This window comes from Harpia harpyja, chromosome 18 (assembly GCF_026419915.1).
Source record: "Harpia harpyja isolate bHarHar1 chromosome 18, bHarHar1 primary haplotype, whole genome shotgun sequence".
In the NCBI taxonomy this organism is placed as follows: domain Eukaryota; kingdom Metazoa; phylum Chordata; class Aves; order Accipitriformes; family Accipitridae; genus Harpia; species Harpia harpyja.
Window position 1 is genome coordinate 7,997,890 of NC_068957.1, and position 26,216 is coordinate 8,024,105.

At 43.1% G+C, this 26,216-nt stretch overlaps 1 protein-coding gene and 1 long non-coding RNA gene across 2 annotated transcripts; one reads left to right on the plus strand and one right to left on the minus strand.

Annotated features, from left to right (window-relative positions):
- Positions 1 to 1,490: 1,490 nt before the first annotated feature.
- ESX1 (ESX homeobox 1) lies at positions 1,491 to 11,058 on the minus strand (the record flags this gene model as incomplete). The annotated part of the gene is made up of 5 exons (XM_052814106.1): positions 1,491 to 2,910; positions 4,219 to 4,505; positions 10,425 to 10,470; positions 10,578 to 10,791; positions 10,869 to 11,058. Coding segments are annotated over 5 exons (963 nt in total), but the record flags the coding sequence as incomplete, so codon positions are not given.
- A 1,626-nt stretch (positions 11,059 to 12,684) lies between these two features.
- On the plus strand, positions 12,685 to 16,222 carry LOC128153838 (uncharacterized). Its single transcript, XR_008239116.1, has 3 exons — positions 12,685 to 12,753; positions 13,365 to 13,513; positions 14,152 to 16,222. It is a non-coding gene; the product is annotated as an uncharacterized LOC128153838 (long non-coding RNA).
- Positions 16,223 to 26,216: the final 9,994 nt, after the last annotated feature.

The window sequence follows — 26,216 nt, forward strand, 5'->3', positions numbered from 1 at the left end:
TTTCAGTAGGAGAAGAGGGTGTCTTGGAGGAAGGGTGTCCTCTTGTAAGGAGGATTAGGAAAGAGCAACACCAGATCAATCTGGCAAGGGTTTAGGAGCCAACCCTGCTGTCCAACCCTACAGTTCCCAGAGTAGCGTTGAAGTGGCTGTGTGTGCTGGGTAGAGGTAGCAGCTCCTAGCTCTGGCATGAGCTATAGTGCAAATGAGTGATGTTAATTGCTGTTCCTGAAATGATTTCTGTCCATAGCTATTGGAAAAACTTTGTTGATAGATGAAAGTTATCTCTGATGTAACTGCTGAAATCAAGGGAATTTTAGGTTGTGAAGTTGACACCCCCCCATAGCACCCCCGCCCCCCCCAAGTGAGATCTCTGTGGCCCTGTGGTCAATGATGAAGATTTTGGTGATTACATAGGACCTACTATTTCATGCAATGCATTAAAACAGCCTTCAGCAGTTATTTTGCAGATACTGCTTCTGGTGAATTTGGCTAGGATATAATTTGGCAAAAATACCTAGGTTTTATTTTTATTGCAGTTGTTTTCTGAATGGCTCATGGCAAATGGAGGACAGTTTCTGCTACTTTAAATGAAACAGTGATACAGTCTCCTTCCCTGCAGAACCTCCTTGCATTGCAAGAGAGAGACACTCATGGCAAGGAAAGATGCCACAGAAGCTTGTACAGAATAGAACATGAGTTGTGTAATGATAGTTTTCAAGCCATTAACCTGCTTAAAAGGCTAATTTGGAACAAACTCAGCACTTGAGTGGATACTGTGTTGTGCTGCCAGTTGGCAGCCTGGGCCATGAGAGTGGACTGGTGGAATCAAATAGCTGTTGTGGGAGAAACACACTCAAACTTTGTGTGAGAGGTCCTGGTTACATCACTTCCCAAGTTTCCTGCTGCTTGACCCACAGTGCAGGCCTAGTGTAACTTGGGTAGAAAGCTTGCTTCTCCTAACAGCAAAATACCACCACCTTCTCCTAGCTGTGCTAACAATGAGGTCTACGAACCCAGAAATACTTCCAGTCTTGCGGTAGGTTATGACTCAAGAGCAGTCAAAGCTGTTAGTATTTCAGAGGAAATGGGAAACTGATCTGTCTGATCCAGCAAAGTGTCTTCTCTGTCATGTACCTAAGTACAAGCTCAGAGGAGTCTACAGAAGCAGCAGTTAGGTATCCGGAGCTCTGCAGTCAAAACTCTAGCCTCGAAAACATTTGTGTAGTCCTAAGAGTAGTCCCAGAACTGCCTTGAGAAAGAAGTTCTAAAATACACAAAATCTTTTCGGTGTAAATGTAAGTGCTTCAGAATAGTTTTGAGGAACCAGGCATCAGTGGAAGAGAGCTCCATGTTGTCCCATGAACCCAGAGAAACAGAGCTTGCTTGGACCACCGCTACAGATGTGGGAAAGGCAATCTTCATGTGTAGTCAGCTGTTGGCCTTTCTTTTGTAATTGCTAAGCAACAATTAGCACTTGTATAACTCTACCATTTGCACAGCGTCATGTTTGTTTAATCAATCCTCACAACAGCCCTGTGAGGTAGGCAAGTGAGCTGCAAGAGGAGGATACTACTTACCCTCACTTTACACTAAAGCATCAGACCTAATAGATGAGACACTTGTTCTCCGTCCCATTTCCTGGATGGGGAAATTCAGCAAAAATTTTTAAAATGACCTGAGGCCAGAAGGGGAGTCCAGGATTTTGATGAACTGTAGACTCCTGCTCAGTAAGGTCTCTGTTTTCACTCATTCCAACATGAGTCCAAGGAAAAATTTAACACTTTACATTTAGTTTTCACTTAAATTCTGAATCTACTCAAGGCATGAAATGTCTGGAAATGTACAAGTAATCTGTTAACTTACTGGTCTGGTAAGATGTGCCAGTAATCATGCTAAAAGTATTCAGCAACCTCATATTTACAGCTATGAGCTACTTATTGATACGTATATACATACATAGAGAACTACACACCATTTACTGGACATTGATAGCCTAGTTTCACAGAATACAGTTTTCATATACAAAGGTTAAACATTTTAATTATTAAAACATTGCCACCCTGAACATAAACCAAACATTTTTATTTTTTTTTTTAGTTTGAAACAAGGTACTCTTTATACAAACCTAGTTCTGAATCAAAAGCCTATACTGAAAATAGTCCCCATCTTGTTCCGGCCAAGTCTGTCTAAAATGCGAGATTTCACTGGCATTTGCACTTCAACATGAAGCATGGCCTCAAAGTTAATAACTACGTACTGATTCTTATGTTTCAAGTACTGCATGTAAGAGTTCCTCCTGAGAAGCGAGTTAAGAATTGCTTAGAAAACTGAAGTTATTCCTACAAAGAATTTTGAACCCTTGGACTAGCATCTGGTGAGTTTGAGGATTTCAAAGCTTCAGATTCATGTTAGCCTGAATTACAAAGATGAGATAGTTCCTGCTTCTATTTCTGTCGTGTCAGAAATGATACAAGCCAATTTACTACCTGATTTCATGTTGTAATGAAGGAAACCAATTTTTAGCAGGGTTATTTCCTTTCAGTCCGTTGCTGAAGATGGAGGAGCTACAGTTCTGTGTGTGTGTGTTTCTTCTTTCTTTTTTTAAATGTGTGTCTCTAACAGGAGCTACTTACTGGAGAAGGCATTCACTTTCCCCTCCATGGCTGTAGTCTGTGGGAGAGCTCCTAACAAAGTTCTTTGTTAGTGTTTGTAAGACTGGAGATGAGGTTTAATTGAGGGATTTGTGCTGAATGTTCTTTCGCTTTGAGTCTTAGTGCTGCAATGCTTGAAGTTTTCCTTTCAACTGCTGCTGGATCAGTGAAGGCAGTAAGAGCAGGGTCTGATGGGGGTCCAGGAGCTTTCATTAGTACTGAAGCTGTTGTCATGAGAGGATTTAAAGCATTGAGAAACCTGTATTTGAAAGAATTCAATATTATCCAAATTAAGAATTGTTTTGGAGAACAAGTACTTACTGAGTTGCAGCTTCCCCCACCCAAAGTATTAGAAAAAAATGTGGCAAAATTTCCAATTTCTTCCAAAGGTACATTGTTTTCCAGAATGTATTTTAGCTTTATTTTGCAGTATAGTGTCTTGCCCTTAAAAAACCCCAAAAACTCCACCCCAAACAAAAACCCAAACATTTTTAACTAAAATAAGTGAGATGATCAGACATGGCATGCAGATGCCTAGAACAGCAACCATTTGCTTAACTCCTAATGCTAAATCTTTTCTAAACAAACCTTGGATGCTGTAGATCAGCCTGTTCTGTGAAAGCAATAAACCACCTCATAACAAGACCAATTTATATGACTGTTTATGCAGCCGATTTGTTCAGACAAGTTTATTCCATGTGAAAAACAGCATTTGTCTATCTGTTAATGTGGAACTATGATACAGGCTCTAATTTCAGCAGGAGAGCACTACCTTCCTTCTTTTTTAAAATATATATATCTACACACCTATTATATGTATACACACACACACACTACGCACATGCTTTTTTCCTATCTTATGGGGTGCACTAGAGCAGCAGCAGCATTCTGCTGATAAATTTCAGGTTGCCAGACAAGAAAGCCCAGACAGCAGGTTCAGCTGAAATGAATTGCCAGAGTTCTAGGTGTCCGACTACAGACAAAGAAAAGGAGGCTAGCTGTGGGCTTGTTCTATGTGGTGAGAGCACATCACCTGCCAAGGGAAAAGGACAGGCTCTTAGTAGGACATGTAAGAATCAGGAAGATCTCTCTCTCTCAATCTGTCTCTCTCTAGAGCTGTGTCACTCTTTCATATGTAGCCAGGCTCCTGGTCTCCTGAGAAGAAATGTCTAATACCTTTATTCTGTCAAATCATCTACAACCCATGTCTGTCTGCAGTCACATCTTTATGGTGTATAATCTGTGTCAGTCTGTGAGCTAAGGATGGAGCTGGAGCCACCTAGATTACAGCAGTCTATGTGAAGAGTAAAGTTCAATGAGACCTAAATTTCAGTAAGTATGCACAATTGTTCTTCAAAGAGCAATTATATGTTAAGTTTTTACTAGCATGACTTAAAACTAAACCTTGCTATTCCTAATCAAGTGATCCTACACAGGAACTAACCCCATTTTAGTAAGTTTGTTTATCTACGGGAGCACGTTTATTGAGAACATGTGAGTATCAAACTAATAAAAATGCAGCATTTTTTAACAGTTTTGAGATTTAGAAAAAAATTTAATTCTATACCTTCCAAAATGTGGATTTAAAATAGGGTTTCTGAAGAGAGAAGTCCAGGTAAGGCTGCTGAGGCCAAATGGCCCTAAGGTTGAAGGACTAAAGGCTGGAGACATGGATGGCACAGCCAATGTTGAAAGAGGCATTGACCTCCACGTGTGATCTAGGAGGGGAGAATGACTCAGTGGAACATCCAAAAATAGACCAAGTGGGTGCGTTAAGGAGATTCCTGGAACAGTCCCCAGAATTTCATTTTTTTCACGTTTCCTCCACTTTGCCCTTCTGTTTTGGAACCAGACCTTCAATAAGAAATTATAAAGGCATTAGCTGAACTTACTCTGTAGTTTGTCTTACCAGCTACTACTGCATGCAGTGATACAGGCGGCAAAATATTTACTGTTAAACCAAAAACCACTTCTTTAATATTAAAGATCCATTCATAAGTGCCTTAGTGGGTTTATTAAGAAATAAATCAGTTATAAATATTGTAAACTTGACTACTCTCTAGCTCTGACTGAATAGTCCCATAAGTTTTAAAGCCACTGTAATATTATAAACCTATCACCTGAGAACTCATGATCAGTTAGTAAAAGTGATCATTCTTCCTTTCATAAGCTATTTATTGAAAATTAAACTTCAACAAAGCCATTCAAGAGGTGGCTATTTCTGTGCAGATACGTCAAGAAGCAACTTAATCGTGACTGTAAGAGTAACTAGGCCAAATATATGGTGTGTGCTTTTTATCTTGATAGCTGGAGCATACATTGTTATACAGAGGATTCAAAATGAGAAGCTTTTGTTATCTGCCATGAATGCAAACAGCATATAGTTACATGAAAGTGATTAACTGAATTGCAGTGAAAGCCAATACTAAACTAGAAAAATCTAGTAAGCAGTATTAGAACAGGGTATCAAGCTATTCCTAAAAGGGCTTTAGCTAGTATTGGTTTTGTGTAGTAAGCTGTTGAGTATATTGTCTCTTCAAGCCTGACTAGTCATTATTTTAGCCCATTAAACATATTTTAAAGACTTTAGTCAACTGAATCTACAGATCAGAAAACTGACTCTTCACACTGTTACTCTTTGGCATTCACTGAGCAGAACCTTTCAGACCCAGGATGGTAGTAGAGAATAGAGTGAAAAGCATCAGCTCTAAAACAAGGGAGAAAGGACCTAAACCAAGGATATTTAAAAATGGATGCTGCTGAGGTTGAACACTTAACATCCGAATGTACTCAGCTGCTCAGGTCTTCTAGCCCCCTCTGCAGTGGAGGCCATTGAAGGTGGATTCTGAACTGGATCTGGATTTGGAAGAAAGGCATTAGCTGTGGCCCATAATCTCATTCAGCAGTCTTGTATGTAACTGCTGTTGAAATTCAGTGAGCTGCTTGCAAGCACTATGTATAGAACTTGCAAGTTCTACGTAAAATACTTGAATGCACTGATCAGGATTCAGAATTTAGTAGAGAGTGGTAACACAAGGAACAAAAGTCGCTGGAAAGACCAACTTTTGTCTTGTACAGAATTACGACTTCCTGAAATTTACTTCTGATTTAGGACAAAGGCAAACTTCAAATATGAAGTTCTTTTACCATACAATGTAGATAACTTCTTAATAAGAACCTAGCAAAGCCACTAAACCAAACTAAAATAATAAAATTAAATTGCAAAAATTCAAGCCTCAAAAAAACTACAACAGATGCTAAAAATAGTTATTCTTTTGGTATTAGTATTTCTGAAATAGTAAAATTCTATAGAAATCTGTATTATGACAAAAATCTTTGGATGCAGAAGATGCATGTTTTTTTTAATAGTTGCTTTTCGTATCTGCAATTATATTTCCGTCAAAAAACGTTTTCAGAGAGTGTTAAATTTCTATTGTGTAACATCTAAAAATCAGGTTTTGCAGGTTCCCAGCTTCACTGCTTGCTGTAATCTCAGACATGCCATATAACCATTTCCAGGGATGTGACTTACCTTCAGGTACTTAAGTAATATTAAGTGTGTTTGAAAGGAAAGTCCTCCACACACTAGGGTGCTGATACCCAAACCAGAAGGCTGTAGCGTGCCACAACCTTGCTGCCCTTAGTTTGATGTTGTTCCTATATACGTCAGTAACAATTTACTCTTTCAAAGCACTTGCTGTGGGGTTCTCGGGAGCCAGCTGAAGAATTAATACTCTAGTCCTTTCATTGCATATATTATCTTTACACTGGGAAGCTGCTGTCCTCCTGGAGGAGGGATTCATACTCCTCAGGTTATGTACGTAACACAGAATTGTCTCACTGTACAGGCAGTCAGCAGAGGGAGGTGCCCTTAGAAGAAGTCAGAACATCAAAATTTTGAAGTTGGTACTTCAAATTCTTGAGTGCTCTGACTCATTCTTTGGCCATTTCCCCAGCAACCACAGGCTTTAAATGATCAGATGTCTTACAAAGGAATATCTGAACCAGTGAAACACCAGATGGCTATGCCTGCACAACAGTGAAGACTACACACTTGGTCTGTGTTAGTCCAAGACAGGGGTCTGGTAAGAAAAATGAACTCAATTAATGGGATCAGATGACTTTAAATTGCTGTTAACCAGTAATCCCAAATATTTGTAAGTGGAGCTTAGCTGAGATCTCACAGGAGAAGACCACCAACTCAAAGGTGTTAGTGTTTTCTATGAAAATAAAATCCGATTAAAAAGGCAGTGAACTGTCTTACACTGCAGATATGCAGATAAAGCCTCTCCTAAAAAGGATAAAACAAATGCTGCAAAGGTATTAATTTCCCTACTAAATCTTAGCATTGTTATTCAATCTGTTCTTCATAAAGAAGCCTAACACAAAATGAGATGTCTGCTTTTCTGCTTTGTCTGTCCTAAAGCAAATCCACTTGATCACTCAGACATGCACTTTGACTGCAAAATAACTTTTTTACTGTTACAGGTGATTTTGGGTTTACAACCAAACTTACTTAGTCATCTCTCAGATTTTGTATTTATCAAACTGGAAGGAAATACCAGCATAGATATCTAATAATTATCTTCAGAAAAAAGCTGGCTTTCAGTTCCCTACTGGTACAAACTCATCAATGCAAGCGATAAAAGGAGCAAAGGCATGCCTCATACCTTACACTGACATGACAAACAGCTTTCAAAATTTAGTGCGCACATTATAGTCATTAACATTCAGATTAGTCATCTTGAACCTTTTGTTAAGCAGTTTTTCTTTGCTTCCAATAAAAGGCTTAACTTGCCTTTACTCTATTTTCAGACACGTTTAAAGTGCCAAACCAAACATAACAGAAACTGCTACACCAGTCTTAAGATTTTTATGGTATGACTGTATCGGTGGTAAAATACTTTGGAAAAAATGCATTACTTAATACTCAATGATGAGTTTTAAACCATCAAGTTTGAATTGTATGCTAAATACTACCCAGATTTTTTTTTGTAATTACTAGCACCACGCATATCTGCCAAAACGAGATTTAGGTCTTTTAAAAAAAGGTGAGCATGTAAAATTTGATGGCTTTCTTGCTGTAATTTTCTTTAAAAATGTATCCTATTTAATTGATGTAATAGCTAACAATGATAAAAAGACACATAGGTGTGACTAACTATCACGCTTCTGCTGTAGCTGAATACAGGATCATAATCAGAAAATATCACAAGGATGCCTAGATCAGTTATATTTGTAAGCTGATGTTTTAACACTGATGCCATTTACAGTACTGAAATACCCAAGTAATGTTTTACTCCTCACATTAAGAAAATAAAACATTCCATTAACTTTTTCTTATTTTCCTCCCACCCTAACAATATGAATAATGAGAAGTAGAACGGCAACAACAGATGTGAATGCTATTGAAGAGCATCCCAGCATGGCTTCAGATTACAACAAGGTTTTGCAGACTTTCACACTACCCCTTTCCTAAGGTAAGGAAGAATACGAAGATTCTTGCTGCCATCTCCTTTCCTCTATACAAGCAAATAATGAGGGTTGGGTGAGGGGATCTCTTTGAAGTGATGCTGAAATGAGAATATGTTCATGGGCAATTTTTTTTCTTATTTGTTCATTTTCATGTAAGACTCAAAATGCAAGACTGAGGAACAGTGTAGTGGCTGGTACCCGTTTCAGCTGGTTGACGGAGGGTTCTCCCTAGAGAAGCAGACCTCAATTTGAAAACACACTGAAGTGAAGAAATGGTCTGATTGCATTTGGCAAGGTTAGTTTCCTGGGTTTACATATGAGTAAATAAAAAGATATTACTTTTCACGTCAGCTGGTTTAGCCAGGTACCATGGGAGAGGTATGGAAGTCTTCATTTCACACAGGACACCATTCAGAGCAACTACGAGCATGGGCATATGAGGCAAGTATTTCAGAATCAAGATAGCTTGTTAAGTACAGTACATCATCTATATAATAGGTGTTCCTTTACATCCTCTTCCCTCCGGGGTAAGTTGTCCCCCATCTACCACAAGACAAGGACACATACACAGGTAGAGGCGCTGTGCACTGGAAGTTCACCCTAAGCAAACTGTGCTGTGTGCTCATGCCCAGGAGACTTGTGTTAAGATCTGACCAGGAGTAAGAAGGTGCAAGGAACAGCTCTCTGCTGTTCCTTCCATCCACTATGGATACGTCAACTCTGCTGTTTTGCTTGTTAATTCCTCCTTGACTCCATCAAACCTAAACATTTCCATTTCTTTTAGATGAGTCATTAGGAGAAGAGTTCCTCTTTCCCACCTACCATTGTGCCATTCCTTCACAGGTGAAATGGACTACAGAGCAAGCACCCCACGAAATGAATGTGACAGTAACAGGTAAGTTAACAGCTTTTTGCCCATATCGTTTCCACTGGTAGATGCCATGTGTAACTGCCAGATATTGGGTATTTCAGTGACTGGAGGTTTTAGTGATTGTTGGTGGTAGGGAGAGGGGAGGGCATGTAATTTCCTCCAAGTCCACAAAAGAGAGATGAAAAGTGCATCTAGGTGTTCTCAGATGAGTCAATTACGAAGTACCATTAATACTTCTAAGGCCTTTTCTGAAGATGGTGCATATTAAAATAAAAAGCTAAAAAACTTACAGCTTTACAGACGTTAGCTGGTGTGAACAATCGCAGATCCAGTGACTGAAGTAATGACAACGTATACCAACAACGATCTGGCATCAACAGTAGCAAAGCTATGCAGCAGTAAGTAGGGCTGTCACACTGAGCAGCTGCACCAGTTCTCAGTCTCACAAGTATGCACATAACCCAGAGCTGTGCTGGAACAGTAGTTCAGTCACATATGATATACAGCACAAGCCAAATTTAGTCCAATTGTCATTTTGAGCTTAAAAATACTTTGAAAGCCATCACACCTTTTGAAACAACTTTTTTTTTTTTTTTAAAGCTAACGTTTTTGTATAAAAAGGATTTCTAGCTTATACAAGAGATGAATCTAAAGAAACTGCTTCTGAAGAGGTATTGTTAAATATGAGTGCTTAGAGTCAGGAAAAGCTACTAGGGTCATTTGTAGTTTAAGAAAACTGCAGGCTACAAGATGATTAGTGTCTGTTTCTGTATGCTGAAGTTCTACGGGCGTTGCTATTATTACAGCCCAGCTAGGCCATAAAATTCTCCCGGACAGTGCCTGACTGTCCTATGAATGTCAAAGTAATCTTTTATTTGTTTTAACCAGTCATTTAGAAGTGTGACTGCTTTACTGAGCTAAGTTAGAGCAAGAAAAGGGTGTAAGCTTCTCTGAAGCCTGGGTAAATAACTTGGGATGCCCCACAGAACCCCTCATTTGCTGTACACCAACTGGTTACTTTTTTTTAAATACTGTTTTTATAATCTCAAAACTCAGGAGACAGTACCTGCCTTTAGACCCATGAAGACAGCAGCAAACGTGAGGGTGAAGTGCAATCCGGGAATGTTTCTAAGCAGCTGTTTGTTTTCCTGTCGCTGCGGTAACTTGCCAATTTCTCCGTCCTTTGAGAACCAACTGAAACGGACGGCACACGGCCCCCCCCGACCTCCTGCGGCCCCCCTCCGCTATTAACTTCTCGCCCAGCTGAGGAAGGGGGGGATAAAGCGTTATTTCTAACAGCTGCTTTCAGCCCTCGTGGGCTGGTTGACGGGCCCCGGCCCCCGGGGAGGCCGCCGCGGGGGGGGTGTCCCTCGCCACTTAGCAGCTCCTAGGGTCGGGGCAGCCCCGCGCCGCGCCCCGGCACTCACCTGTACGCGGGCCTCCGTCAGGTCCAGCCGCACGGCCAGCTCCTCTCTGCGGGGGCAGCACACCGTTAGCCGCCGCGCTGCCCGAGCGGCTCCCGCGGCCCCGGCCCGGGCCCCCGCCCGCCCGCCCGCCCCGCTCCCGCCGGCGGCCGCTACCTGGTGAACACGTCGGGGTAGTGGGACTTGCGGAAGGCGCGCTCCAGCTCCTCCAGCTGGAAGGTGCTGAACGTGGTGCGGTACCGCCGCTGCTTCCTCTTCGCCGGCCCCGGCGCCTCGCCGGCAGGGCGCTCCCCCCGCCCCGTCGCCGCCGGCTCCTCCGCGGGGGCGCGCGCTCGGCCGGGCCGCGGCGGCGGCGCCGCGCGCTCCTCGCCTGAGGGGAGAGAAGCGGGGAGTTACCGGGGCCGAGCGGGGAAGCGCCCCGCCGCCAGCCCCGCCGCCGGCCCTCACCGTGCCGCCCCGCGGCGGTGCCCCGGCCCAGGATGCTGTCGATGAAGTAGGAGGTGAGGAGGTGCAGCGCCGGCGGGGCGGCGGGGGGTCGCGCTCTGCATGGCGGCGGGGCTGGCGGCGGGCAGGGCCCCCGCGCCGCGCCGCGCCGGGTTTTATTGGCGCGGGCAGCGCCCGGCTCCGCGCCCCGGCATTAGCATTTCATTAGCGCGCTGGCGTCAAGGCCGGGGGTGGGACGCGCCGGGCCCCGCTCGCCGCGCAGGGGCCGGGCCCGCGGCGGTCTCCCCCCCACCCCCGGCCGGGGGGGGGGGGGGGGGGGGGGCAGAGAGCCGCCCGGTCGGGGTTGCGGCAGGGCCGGGCCCTGTTCTTGGGCCGAAGCCGCCCGCTCACCCCCGCTCCCGGCAGGCGGGCCGGCCGGTGAGAAGTTTTTAAAGCCTGCTTGGAGGGAGCGGGTTCGGAGCGGCTGCGCTGAAGTTGGGCCGGTGCCCGCCGGGATGCGGGTGAGCCTCGCCCGGCTCGTCGGGAGCTGCTGCTGCTGCTGCCGCCGCCGTCGGGTCGGGGCTCGCGTTTACCCCCCGCGCTGCTGCTGGTGCTGCTGCTGGTGCTGCTGCTGCTGCTGGGGAGAAGGGAGCAAGGCGTGACAGCAGCTGCCTGAGCTCAAGGAATGCGAGGGGGAGCTCGCTGCCTTACACAGAAGGAGAAGGTTCACTAGGGTTTGGCTCTCTGTTGCTTCTAGCTGAACTTGTTGAATTCAGCTCTTTAAGACTGACCTTGCAAAGTGCTCTGTGCCGACAACTGCTGGGAAAACGCACAAAACCGTGCAAGATTGAGCCTTTTTTTCTGGAGATCTTTAATTCCACTCCTGCTAGAATTCTGTTGTCGCTGCTGTTACAGCAATGATTCCTCAACGGGAGGTCTGGAAACTATTTCCTACACAGAGAGACTTCCAGCAGTTCTGTGATCTTGCTATGGTGTACTGCTAGAGACTGACATAAATTAGACGACAAAATGACTTCATTCTGAGGTCTAGATTTTGGGAGATGAGAATGAAATACCAGTTTCTAGAGAGTCTTACAGAGTGTGCAGCAGCAAAGGGCTTAGAAACATGAAGTCCAAAAACCAGTGGCTGAAAGCTGAAGCCAGACAAATTTAGATTAGAAATGAGGCATAGATTTAAAAATTTGTGTGTGTATGACTAGTCTTTGAAACAACGTAGCTGGTGAAGTTCCGGGTTCTCTGTCTGTCTTTGCATCAAGGCTGGATGGTTTACATTTTAACTGAAGACGTAAAGGCTGTCGGTGTGGAGTTGCTTCCTGAATCTGTGACTTGTCTTATACCAGATGTCTAGCTGAATAATCTTTTGGTTTCTTTTGGCATTGTAGTCCACAAACAAATGAATTTTTTCTTTTGTCCTCTTCTCCTTTTACCTCACTGGGGCTGAGTGCTTTAATGCTTCTATCTTTGGTTACTGGCAGACCTCCTCCTTGCTGTCTCCCTGCTCTGCCGCAAGGCTCTTCATTGAGCCAGCCCTCAACTTTATTCCTTTCAATGCAAAAATTGCGTTTGGCCTGAAGCAATACCTTCGTGAACCCTTTCCTGCAGCACCTTCCATGAGAAGCTTTGGGAAAGCACTTACTGATGCTAACTCTTGAAAAAGTAGGCTGCCTTTATGAGCGATGACTATATTATTTAAGGGTAACATTTACAGAAAGTGTTTTGTTACATAGAGTTTTCTTGACCTTTCCCAGATTCTTGTCCTGTTCAGATCCTGACCCTCAGCTTCAAACCTCAGACTGCCCTTTCTCTCTTTGGCTTTGTAAGGTCCTACTTACGTTTGTAGAAGCACATCACCAGAGGAGCACTCAGGTCGCAGAGCCATATAGTAGTGGTAAGTGCTGAGGGGAGACCAGGAAGGCAGAGAGAGGTCATGTAACTGACCTCCTGCATCCCCAAACATGACAGTAGTTTTCAGCTGGGGCCATTTTAGAGGAATAGGGTTTGGAAGTCATCGTCCCTTTTCAAGATGTGTGTGGAAAACGCAAGGTCCATCTGTAGCCTTTTGGAGGAGCAGGGGGCTGGGCATGTGCACCCCTTAAACTCAGACTGGAGAGAGAAAATCTTTAGTCGTCTCCATCTGCCACGAGTTTACCTGGCATACTGAAGGAAAACAGCATACCCTGTGTTACGGACAAAGGCTTCCTGCTGCATAAATTCCCTGGGTGGTGTGGGCCTTTGGCTGAGAGAACCCAACACTGCTTCACACAGAAGAGCTCATGTTAAATACATGAGTTTTTCCATACGGATCCAACAAAATGAAATACTTAATTTCTCCATGTTCACATACAGTCAGGTGTGTGTTTCCTATGGTTTTAAGTGACTGTACCATAAATTTGCTTTTACTAACAGGTAACCAGGATGTGTGTGCTATAAGTAGTGGAAGCATTGTACGTGTATTGCCTTTGCCTTTTGGGAGTGACTGTAAGGCTTTCTTGTCCACAGAATGGCTGAAAAATCTTCTGTGTGAATTGTATCCCTAGTGCTTTTGCTAGGTGCAAAAGTTTTTGAGTTTGGATCCCAGGACATTTCTTCAGTTGCTGCGTTTGCTTCTGAGCTGTTTATTGCTAAACCATTCTGAATCATTGGTAAAGGTGGGTGTGTTTTGTGCTTCAAAAGTGTTAGCTTTTACAGTAAGAAATGAACATTTGGGAATTATAAAAAATTAAAGTAGATAAACTTAGCATTTTTAAAAGATATATTTTTCAGAGTATGCACAGTCACCTGCAATAATGGGGGGATGCAATTCAGCCATAGTGGATAGTGGAAAAAATTTCCTAGTGTATCACAGGAGCATTGGGGTGTAGTCTGGGAGTAGTAGAGCACAGAGGTCATAGGCCAGTCCTGCACAAGTCTAGGTTAAGTCACTAAAATTTACTAGCTATGCTCAGTGCTGTCTTTTAAAGAATGACATGGGGTATGTGTGTGTATGGTTGTCTATGCTATGGTCCTTGACCAAACTTTGGTCTTTGGTCCCCTGCCTGGTCTCCCTTATGTGCCTCCAAGAATTCTCTAGACACTTTTTTTCTAACAGGCTCCCTGATTGTTCAACATCTTAGGGCACTGCCGTTGTTTTCTCTGCTTGCCATTATATTTTTAGCAGCTTTTGACTTCACGTACCAAAGACCTTACCTGTGTTCAAAGGCTTAGGGACTAATTTGTGGTGGAAAGAATAGTGGTTCTATGCATACTATCGACCAAATGTCTGTAATACAGTTTCTTTCAATTCCAGGAAACAGGATTTGAGCGATCTAATTTCCTCTGGCCACAAGAAGCTTTGTCAGAACCTTATTGAGGAATCTATTGGTTGTGGAATACCCTGTGATATGCTTCCTTCCCAGGTTATAGTCGCACACGTGTCTTTGCCCAAAGAGGAGCCTCTGAATCTTGGAGAGCAGGCCCAGGAACTCCAATGAGATCTCCCAGACCCAAAAGTGACTAAGTTTTGTTACTTTTGTGTTCCAAACAAACCAAATCAAAGAACAGCCCGAACAGCAGATAAAGCACCATTATATCCTTGCTAGTTGTTCAGCAACAGCTGTCTCACACAGGCTGATTTTTGCAAAAAGTATTTTCCTGCATCACCCTCAGCAAGGCTGTCTATTAGGAAGCTGTTTTTCTTTCTACAGTTGTGTTTTACTGGTGTTTCCTCTTTTGAAACTGAGATAAAAATACATTTTTTTAATCAAAAAATGGCTGGATGAAAAAGTCAGTCCTATTTTGTGTTTTTGCACATCACTCCAAGATGCTTCATTCTATTAGTTGGCAGTTTTCTAGCACTCTTCCTGTTTTATGATTAAGTGAATAATATTACACCTGGAAATTCTCAAGGATTAATATATTATAACCATTATTTCTAGGATACAGTGTAGCCTTCCTTTCATCTTGTATTGGGTTTGCATGGCAAGGTTTTGGGAGCGGGGGGCTACAGGGGTGGCTTCTGTGAGAAATGCCAGAAGCTTCCCCTATGTCCGATAGAGCTGATGCCAGCCGGCTCCAAGACGGACCCGCTGCTGGCCAAGGCCAAGCCCATCAGCGACGGTGGTAGCACCTCTGGGATAACATATTTAAGAAGGTGGACCCTCCCCCCAGCATCAGAACAGCAGTGGAGAGAGGAGTGAGAAGATGTGAGAGAAACAGCCCTGCAGACCCCCAGGTCAGTGCAGAAGGAGGGGGAGGAGGTGCTCCAGGCGCCGGAGCAGAGATTCCCCTGCAGCCCGTGGGGAAGACCATGGTGAGGCAGGCTGTCCCCCTGCAGCCCAGGGAGGTCCACAGTGGAGCAGATATCTGCCTGCAGCCAGGGGAGGACCCCACGCCAGAGCAGGTGGATGCCCGAAGGGGGCTGTGACCCTGTGGAGACCTCGCGCTGGAGCAGGCTCCTGGCAGGACCTGTGGATCTGTGGAGAAAGGAGCTCATGCTGGAGCAGGTTTTCTGGCAGGACTTGTGACCCCGTGGGGGACCCACGCTGGAGCAGTCTGTGCCTGAAGGACTGGAGCCCGTGGAAGGGACCCACGCTGGAGCAGTTCATGAAGAACTGCAGCCTGTGGGAAGGACCCACGTTGGAGAAGTTAATGGAGGACTGTTTCCTGTGGGAGGGACGCCACGCTGGAGCAGGGGAAGAGTGAGGAGTTCTGCCCCTGAGGAGGAAGGAGCGGCAGAGACAACGTGTGATGAACTGACCCCAACACCCATTCCCCGTTTCCCTGCACCACTGAGAGGGGAGGAGGTAGAGAAATCAGGAGTGGAGTTGAGCCCGGGAAGAAGGGAGATGTGGGGGGAAGGTGCTTTAAGATTCGGTTTTATTTTCTCATTATCCTACTGTGATTTGATTGGTAATAAATTAAATTAGCTTCCCCAAGTCGAGTCAATTTTGCCTGTGACAGTAATTGGCGAGTGATCTCTCCCTGTCCTTATCTCGACCCACAAGCCTTTTGTTATGTTTTCTCTCCCCTGTCCAGCTGAGGAGGGGAGTGATAGAGCGGCTTTGGTGGGCACCTGGTGTCTAGCCAGGGTCAACCCACCACAGTCCTTTTTTAGCACCCAGTGTGTCATCCAGGCAATGGGACTTATTTCTGAAATAACCTCATAAACTCCTGGGCAAAGAAACATGGCATTGAGTGGGTGTATCCCATCCCCTACCACCCACAAGCCTCTGGAAAGATTGAGAGATATAATGGATTTTTAAAGACTACGTTGAGAGCATTGGGCAATGGGGCATGGAAGCATTGGGATATAAATTTAGCAGAAGCCACTTGGCTGGTTAACACCAGAGGATCTGCTAACTATCCTGGTGCTGCCCAGACAAAACCCCTACATACTGTGGGGGGAGATCCCCATAGTGCACATAGGCAAGTGGCTGGGGAAGGCGGTGTGGATTGCTGCTCCCTTGGGAAAAGGCAAACCCATTTGTGGGATTGTCTTCACTCAAAGACCTGGGTGTACTTGGTGGGTAATGTGGAAGGATGGGGAGACCTGGTGTGTGCCTCAAGGAGTTTTAACCTTGGGGGGAAAAATAATGTGATGTGAGTTGTATGTTGTAGGAAATGATGTAGCAAGAATGACCTGAACTGACGAAGAGTGAGTTTCTCAAGGAACTGGATGAGTGCAACGATGACCCAAACGAAGCCGGTGTTGATGCCCAATGGTCGAATATGCTGCTTCTCTTGTCCTGAGCACCCATCTTGACAAATAGGGCTCAAGTCGTAGCCTGTTCTTGGAGGAGTGGAGGAAGCCCGTGGAATGGGAGAATAATATGTATCTGTTAAAGGACAGGGGATAGTAGTTAATGAGAATGTATAAATCTGTATGTTGGGTATAAAGATGTTTTAAGTATGTAGTATAAGTTGTAAGGTAAGTAAGTGTTGCTAAGATGGGATTTCAGTAGTGAGAATTAAGTACAATGAGATGGTTAGAAGATATATAGGTATGTATTAAATTATGTGGAACGTGAGCACGATGCAAATGGTGTGGAATAAGGGGTGAAAACTGTATTGGGTCTGGCTGAGGTGGAGTTAATTTTCCCCATAGCAGCCGTCATAGTGCTGTGCTTTGTATTGATAGCTAGAAAGGTGTTGATAACACATCAGTGTTTTGGCTACTGCTGAGCAGTGCTCCACAGCATCAAAGCTGTCTCTCCAACATTCCCCCCTCACCAGTAGGCTGGAAGTGGGCAAGGTCTTGGGAGGGGACATAGCCAGGACAGCTGACCCAAACTGACCAAAGGGATATTCCACACAGTATGATGTCTGCTCAGCAATGAAAGCTACGAGAAAGGAGGAGGAGGAGGGGAGGGCATTCGTTATTATGACATTTGTCTTCCAGAGCAACCGCTATGCGCAGTGAAGCCCTGCTTCCCGGGAAGTGGCCAGACATCGCCTGCTGATGGGAAGTAGAGAATAAATCTTTTGTTTTCCTTTGCTTCCATGCACGGCTTTTGCTTTTGCTCTATTAAACTGCCTTTATCTTGACCCACAAGTTTTTTCCATCTTACTTTTTCCCCTCCCTGTCCTGCTGAGGAGGAGAGTGGTAGAGCGGCTTGGTGGGCACCTGGTGTCCACCTAAGGTCAGCCCACCACACGTGTATTTTTGGATGTTCTCAGGCAAGTCACACTTACACTGCTGACTGACTTTTGACTTTGTATTTTGGAGTTGTATTGTGCCTTGTCATGAGCTGAACAACCTGTGTTGTAGTTGCTGCCTAATGCCATTGAAAAAATGCCCTAAAAGAGTGTGATCTAAATGACATTTTCATCATATCATGTTTAACCAACCTTGTTGCTACTGCTTTCTTGGTTTTCTTTGGCTCCCATACAAAGTAAAATGTGACAGATGAATCATAAAGCTCACCTTGTTCACAAAGTGTTTGAAAGATGAAAGGAAGCATATGTATATGTTTGTGGATGACAGCAGAGTTGCAACTGCATGAGGGGGACTGCTGTTTGCTGTGCTTGAAATGTTTCTTGGTTTGTTTTAAGGGCACGTTGATTATGTGCATCAGCATTCTTTATAGTGCTTTAAATACGTACATATATTTTAATGAAGTTTAATATTTAGGCTTAGAAAACAAAGCCTGTCTATATTTATATTGAAACAAAGTTCTGAGATAAAATACGTGATGAAGCTAACAGGAAAAATTTCTTGAAGAAAGTCCAAGGAGTTAGTTTGACAGCTCAGCATGGATCTTTATTGGCTTGAAGAAAGAAGATGACTGCTTACTAGAGATTTAAGTGCAGAACTTGGATAAAGCAGAAGTGATTCTGATGAGAGCTCTGAGTGAACTTTGGTTGATATTCTAGGAACCAGATCCTGGAAAGGTGCTGAACATCTTTAATGCCCATGTAGCTGTCCAGATTGTTTCATATTCTTATTAATACAATTGGTATCTCATTGTATTTCTGTTTTACGCAGCTGCCTGAAGATCTAGGTGAACTTGAAGATCAGCACTTCTCTTTCTTTTTATGGGTTTAGATCTAGGTTATGTGTGGCAATCCTGTAAATACTGGGGAACTGCAAGACTTAATGTTGTGGGACAGAGCCTTAGTTGGCATAGCTAGGTTCTCTCAAGCCAATTGATACTTATTATACCAGCTGCACTTGAGTGCAGTAACTCTTTTGTAATGGAATCACAGTATGCTGGTTTCCCATTTCAGTTAATAACTTCTGAAAATAATGTAAGTGCTTTTTGCTGATTAGGCATACCTGACTGGTTGGAAAAAAATGTGTGTACAGTACATGGCAAATCAGCTTCCCTTTCTGTGCTGCATTATTCAAAAGCACAACAAAATATTAGTTGGAAAACAAATGAGATAAAAATTGGGGTGTTGCTGATTAACTGGAGAAGCCATCGTGTTGAGATGGCAGACACTGCTGTCATTGTGCTCATTCTGACCAACCAGCCTGGAGCAGATGCCCTTCTGTTGTGTCCCCATCCAAATCTGTTTGCAGTCTTAATTTCAGATCTGTTCTTTTCTCCCTTTGTAGGCCTTTTATTTTATGCAGGCAAATAAAGTGAGAGCCTCAGTCTTCCCTTTGTGCATTTGGTTCTTGAAGGATATTGTTCATGAAGGGCAGGCATGTAAGAGGTTGTAAGAGGTTCCTGTGAAAATTATATGATAAAGTATTGTGAGAGAGACCTTGAACAACCTAAACATACTGCACTAAGTGTTCTTTCAGTAGCTGCTGTAATGCACTATTTCTCAAACCCTCTAGGTGAAAAGTGAAGAGCTCTCTGCTGCATGGGTACCTCTGGCAGTGCTGTTATGATATTGTAATATTTACTGGGTCTGCTAAAGCCACCCCTTTTGGGCTCACAATTACACGAGGCTCTCATCTCTTCTAGAAGGTAAAGAATGTATGTTTTAACTTCTAAAAGTTTCTAGACTTTGCATTTATGGAGAAAAACTTAAAAACCTGGTAGAGCCTAGGGGCCTGCAAGTCCAAGGATAAATAAAAACAACTCAGTATTAATTTTTTTTTTTCTTACCATTCTTAAGACAAAGTCCCAGATAATAGATTAACAAGCTAGTTTGTATCTCTGTTTAAGGGTTCCTTTTTGACTCTTTCTGAGGGGTGTCAGTCCTCTGTCATGGTTGCACATTCCTAGAGTGAAAATTATTCTCTTTTTCACAAATTACTTTGTACAGGGGCTAACTGGACAGAATATTGGACTTGGAAGACCACGTTCCTGGTTCCTCTGCTGGCCCACCAGGACAAATCATTATATCTCTGCCTCATTTATTCATGTGTAAAATTGGAATAGTCTTACTGTCTTTGCTAAGTATTGGACTTTGCTAATAAATTATCTCTGGGAAAGCTGCGTGTGGTTAAAATACTTCATAGTTGATGTTTACCCATTTATGATTGTAAAATGGGTTGTACCCATGAAATATACACTTAGCGTTTTACCTTTTTAACCCCTAAATATAAACTTGGGTTTGCTTCAAAATGAGCATGGAAAAATCTGTTTCTGATTTTTTTTTTTTTTTCCCTCTATGTGAGTTAATTATCATGACAACTTTAGAAATGAGTCTTTACCAGATATGTTCTTCAGTATTGTCTGAGGTCCTCCAGGGTACCTTTGTGCAGACATGGAGATATCCAGTTCTTCCCAAACACTGCAGGTACTATGACTAGTTGCAACTCATTTCAGTGTTTACAGACAGGGACCGAAGTCACTAAACTTCGAAGAGTGTGAACTGTCTAGTAATGTGCAAGGGAGGCTCTGCTACAATCTCTGTGTTATCTCTGTCTCACTGTTCCACAACTGGAGTAAGTGATTGCTGCTTCATCCTATTTCTTTGTAACACTTTTTGCTGTTGCCATCATTTTACATGGGGAGCTGAGGCATGGAGAGATGGAATGATGTAGGAAAGGGGTGGGCTGGTCTGTGTGTATAAAGTGATTGCCCATGTTCATCCTTATTGACTGAAATATCAGACTATCCCTTTAATGCACCCACTTTAATACACTAAAAATTTTATAGTAGGCATAACTGTAGGAATCCATAGCGTCTGCATCTGTTCTCCTGACAAAATTGTAAGTGAAGCAGCCTATCAATCGGTGTAAGTCTGTAGTAGGACATTTCTTTTAGTGTCCTTGTGTGCTCATGGCTATTCCTTAACAGCTGAGAAGTTTACTACAAAACAGATGTAGCTGTAGTGACATTCCTGCACTGTTTTGTGGATTGCTTCTCTGACTCATTCTTGTCTTTTTAAGGATCAGAGAGCCCCGCATTTGATAACAGGGTGACTTGGGAACTCTTTCTGCTGGATTACGGAGTCTGAGTGGGCATGGGGGGTTATTGCACACCTTTCTGACTGCAGCAGTTCTGCTGCTAACGGTGCAAGGGGAATCAGGCTTGGTCTGTGTTCAACTGAAAATGTGCCATTTTGAACTGTAGCACACTTGGTAATAGCAAGCACCTGGAGTCTGCTACTGATGGTGTTTGTCACAGCTGCTGTCAATATCAAGGGAAGTAACTGTGGCCTACAGCCAAGCTGACCTTTTGGGAATCCACAGGGATATTAGAAACAAAAGGGCACCTGTTTGTTGTTTTAAATTGTGAAGAGTCTGACTTGGTTCCACAGATTGAAAGCGTGGAAGAGATATTGGCATTTATTAGTCACTTGGCTTCTTTATTTTATGAACCAGTTCTGAACAGCAAAGGCTGTATAAAATTAATCTGTAATTAGCTTTGTGGAATTGGAATGGAGTTGAATTATCAAAAGGAAACAACTAAGTGGCTAAGACCTCAACTGAGCAAACTCCTCATCTGCATGTTGGAAACTAATTGTGGATGATGGCACAAATGCAGCCTCGATCCGAGCAGAGAGTTGGATAGCTACAGCCAAGTAACCTTATCCGAGACGAAGGTAAGTGTGAGGCAGAGGACTTGGTTTTCTTCTCCTTCTCCTAGAAAATCTGCATCTGAATTTAGTCCATCTTTATCCAGCAATGTGTAAGGATATTTTACTTGCTGTGTTTGATAGCAGTGGTAACAATGGCATAGTTAGAACTGCTATAGATTGGAAGTCAATGGCCTTAAGCACCTGCTTGATTGCTGTGCTGGAATGGGATATCAGCTATTGCTTTTAACAGTGGTGTCATAGTATTTCAGCAGCAACCTGTAACTGCCTGGATTTAAGATTAATTTCTAATCATTATAACTATTCAGTTTCATAACAGTAGAATGTAAAAAGAGTTTGATGATTGGGGGGGAGGTTGGTAAGGGTAGGGGGAGAGAGAGAGAAGGAAGGAATGACCAGGGATACCCTCCTATACAAAGAGTTTGTTTCCTCTCTGTGGTCGCGTATGCTGCAGAAGAAGAGGTTTAGGGGGATTTTTTTTAGGGAGCTACTTTCTGATAGTGTTTTAGTGAGAAATCACAGTACACTGCTGTTAAAAGCAGTACATGCAGTTAGAAGGGTGTAGTTTTCCTCATCTGTCCCCTGCCCTGCCCTCCACCCCATATCCGATATGGTTGGAAATGCTTATCAATTTCTTGCAAACAACCTATTCACACTGCTGTGATGAAGCTGCAGGTTTCTTTCCATCAGGATTGTCTTGATTTTACCAGCCTGTAGCATCACTCTGTGTGTCTCTGTTCCTTAGGTGAGCTCTGCAGCATCTGCTGGCTTTGGAGAGAGCTCTGCACGGTGTGAGTGTGAAGCAACACCTTTCTCATAGCAAAAAACCTGGCCCTTTTAATTGTCTGAGGACCTGCGTGCTCTACAAAAGCATTGTAAACTCCTAGCCTGAACTCGGTCATGGGTAATGACAACATCGAGCTGCTTATCTCTACCTCTCTCTGGAACGGAGAATTTAAGGAAGGTGAACTCTTTGCTCCCTCTTGTGGTAGATGTAGAACTGTGAAAAAAGTTTGGGGAAAAACTGCCTGTAACACTGAGAGAAGCTGAGTGTCAACGTTTTCCTTAGCATCCTATGACAGAATTAAATGAGAGTTTTGGCATTACCTCAAATGGCGTGAAAGTAAAAGGTTTTCTGAGATCAGAACACAGCCCTGAAGCAAACAGCTTTTTAAAGCAAGGCTAAATGCTATACTGTATTGTAGCTTTCAAACAGCCAGGGAACGCAGAATGGTGAAATACAGTTACGTATGTACTCTGTTGATCGATTTTACATATGCACATCAACGAACAGCTTAGGGCTATTTGCCTAATACTGGTTAAAGTTTTTATGCCACCTCCTGCAGATCTTCATGCCACTTGGTGTATTTTTTCCTTTATATGGTCTTGAGTCTTCTGTAGGTTTGTAATCCAATAGTAGAAAATGTGCTCATTTTGTGCCCTGTTAGCTTTCTTGACCTTAGAGTGTACAAAACATTTGGATAGAAGTTCAAAGATCCTTATCCCATAGGTGGAAATTATGTGCATTATTACTCTAGAAATGAGAAAAGGAATAGCAATAGAGAACAAGACACCAGATTACTGCAGGTTACTGTATGCTGTGTAAAGTTGCTGTGTTTTCTTGGGCTTTGTGATACCATTTTTTGATGGTGGTTTTTTTTTTCTGGAAACGTTTATGCACTTATAGAAGAATTTACTTTTTTTTTTTTTGTCTTTGTAGTGAAGTAATATGTAGTGTCATTGGTGGAGCCAGGAGCCTGGTTTGAAGGGGACTTCACTGGCAGTGCATAGTAAGCTTCATGTCTTTGTCATGGGCTGCAGCCTTATTGCATGCATGCATACATGTGGGAGTGTCCAGAGCCTCCAAGACCCCCAGATACTCTGCAGTAATGAACTGATACAAAGCCTAATCTTGAAGATACTGAGAGGCAAGTGAGGAATGTCAGACAGGTGAGCAGTTACATAGCGGTTACAGCTGATGACTTGTGTCATGCAGTTATAACAAAGGAGAGACAGGTCTAGCTCATTTATACAGAACCTAACACAACAGAATTACTGCCTTTTTGGCCCAATAATAGTTTAAGTGTTAAGCAACGATAGTATCCCTGCCTAATTTTTTCATGTAATTAAAAAAAACCCTGCAGCCTTGTTTGGTACGAGAAGACCCTCTTTGAACTGCCTTAATGTCAGCTGCCTCCTTTGCACTGGTCAAATGTATGGTCCAGGGTGTGAAAACATGTTTCCCCAACAGGCGGCTGTTCTGCTTGAAGTGTTTTGGCCAGATGGACCTGCTTGGCAGCAGTGGACTATTTTCCTTGAGCCTTCTGAGTTCCAAACTTCCTATGGAGTGTTTGGAGGGAGGCATCTTGTTTTGCCTGATGTTAGAACAGGGAAGCCACCTTTGCCACTGCCTAAACAGTAGTATCCCAGGCTAATAACATCCTGCAAGTTATATCATGACTTGGCCTCTCTGTTGGCTGTAATTATATCCATTCAATGTCTGCAACCTCCACTGTCACCAATAGTCTTGTGGACAATATGAACCATTGGTGTTGGCTAGATGTATCGTGATTTTGAGAAGGTGGTGAAAGATTTTAACGTTAATGAAATGCTCTGATTTTGATGTGGTTCTCTTGGCAGTTCCAATCAAAATTGCTTTGCACTTCCCTTTGCTGTGGTTTAAAGAATTTGAGTTTGCTGCAGAATGAGCATGTAGGTATCTGTAGTTTTACTGCTGGCATAGAAACAAAAAATCCAAGGAAATCAATAGTTGCTTTATCTGGATTAGAAGCTGGGCTTTAGGCCTAACGTGCTGTAAGCAATGCAAGCACTGAATGAGCCACCAGGACTTTTATTTTCAGGGAGTACAAGCTGTTGTAAATGTAGAACATCCTGAACTGAAATATCTTCATGTTATGTGTCAGTCAAACGTGTTATCCAGGGTGCACTTAAGCGGGTAGGTGTCTCCTCTCATTTTTCCAAGGTGTTGCTTTCATGTTGCTGGGGATCTGCAGAGAAACAGAGATAAATATTTCAGTGATATAAAGTTTTGCTTAATGATGGGACAGGTCTCAAAACATTCATAAGATCTACTGGAGTATTGATTGCTCAAGTAGTCCCCTTAAGCCCTTTCATTGCTTGAGCAGTAGAAGATGGGTGCTTACACTGAGAAGTGAACTACATGCAGAAGTGGTGGATGAAAGACCTCACAGGGAATTGGAACAACAAAACACAATGAAAAATGTTCTACTTAATTTAAAAAAAAAAACAACACACCAATGAACCAGATTAAAGTTAAATAGTTTTCTGTGAAAAACCTATCTCATGGACACTGGAGGTGTGAGCTGCCGTTTGCCATTGTGGTGCGGTTGTTCCAGTGACAGTCGGTGTTGGAATGTGCTAACTGGAAGTTGAAGCCTATGGGACAAATCTGTTTATTTCTCTTCATCCTTAAATGGACTCAATCCTACTAGCTCCAGGCATTTGTACCTCAGGAGAAAGGTGCCAAATGCTTACAAGAGTGTCTGGGAAAAACCTGAGATTACAACAAATAACTGATAGCATGAGTTCCTTTTTGTATGCTTTCTGGCTTGGAGCTGTTCTGGATACACATATGTGCACTGCTCTCAGTAACTGCAAAGGATATGTCTCTTTTTCCTCTTTAAAATGAAAACCTGAGATTCTGAAGGGATCATGTGAGTCTAGTAATTGGGTCTTTAAAACAGACCCATGAAATAGTGCAGCACTTCTGGTGAGTTATGGGAGAGTTGACAATGCTTTAAAAAATGGCTCTGTCTTGACTCTTGCTGCCCATTTCCTCATGAACCCTTAGATGTACTGCTCTCCTTCCTAGTATGGACAATAGCATGATTTTTGTCCCCAAAGTAGCATTGTAAAAGGGGAGGGTACTGTAATTAGAGAAATGAAGCAGAGATTTATTTTTATATTAACCAGCAGCATAAATATCTTTTATCCTGTTAGGCTGTTTCACAGTCCTCATTAATGGACTAAACTTGCTAGTTTGTCTCTTTATCATGTTGATAGAGCTGTTAAATGAAACCCTGAGAGATCAGACAATTTAGTTCTGTGGCCAGTGGCAGCTTTTCACAGCAGTGATTTCTAGCTGGGTTGTACGTGCCAAATGTCCAGGCAGCTTGTGCTTATCAGCATCCATTATACTTTTTGTTGACTTGAACCATTAATAACCTGTCAGATTAGGTAATTAGGCTGTCTCTAGTAGCCAGGGGAAATTGTTTTTCCCTAACTGATGGTATGGGTTGTGCAGTTGTGCAGATAAGCACTTGGCCAAATGGCAGTTCAGGCGATTTTTAACTGGCCTTGCTGATGAATGCAGAAGTAGTGCTGAGACATGAGGGGCAGATAACAACAGAGAGACAGGCACTAAGAAAAATAACCTGCCCCTTTCAGAACTCTCTCCAAGTAAGACACTGGTTATGGTTCTGATTCTGCAAATCTGCTGTGTGTAGGAGCAACCCTGTTAATTTCAATGCTGTGATTGTTTTATAGAGACTGCTCCATTCTTCTGAATTAAAACTCATCCCAGACCTGAGGGAATTAAAGGGATTCTCTCTAGGAGGTGTCATTTTACCTCTGTGAGTAAAGCTGACTACTGCTAGTACCCACTGCTGCTCTGAGATTCTCTTTGTGCAGTGACCTTCTCTCTTTGGCACTGATGGAGTCTGTTGTGCCCAGGAAATGCTTCAGCAGTTAGTAGATGCAGGAAAGGTCTGTTTATTCCGTTGAAGCTGGGGTCCTAGTTCTTAGGTGAATGATATTTACCTATTTCTAGGAGCAATCAATCTTCAGTGTGAAAGGGCTGAGTGTTGTGGCAGCATCCATCAAACAGATGTGTCACTTCAGTTATGTGAAGACTTTCTGTCGAAATAGACAAGAAAATGAATTTTCCTGAAA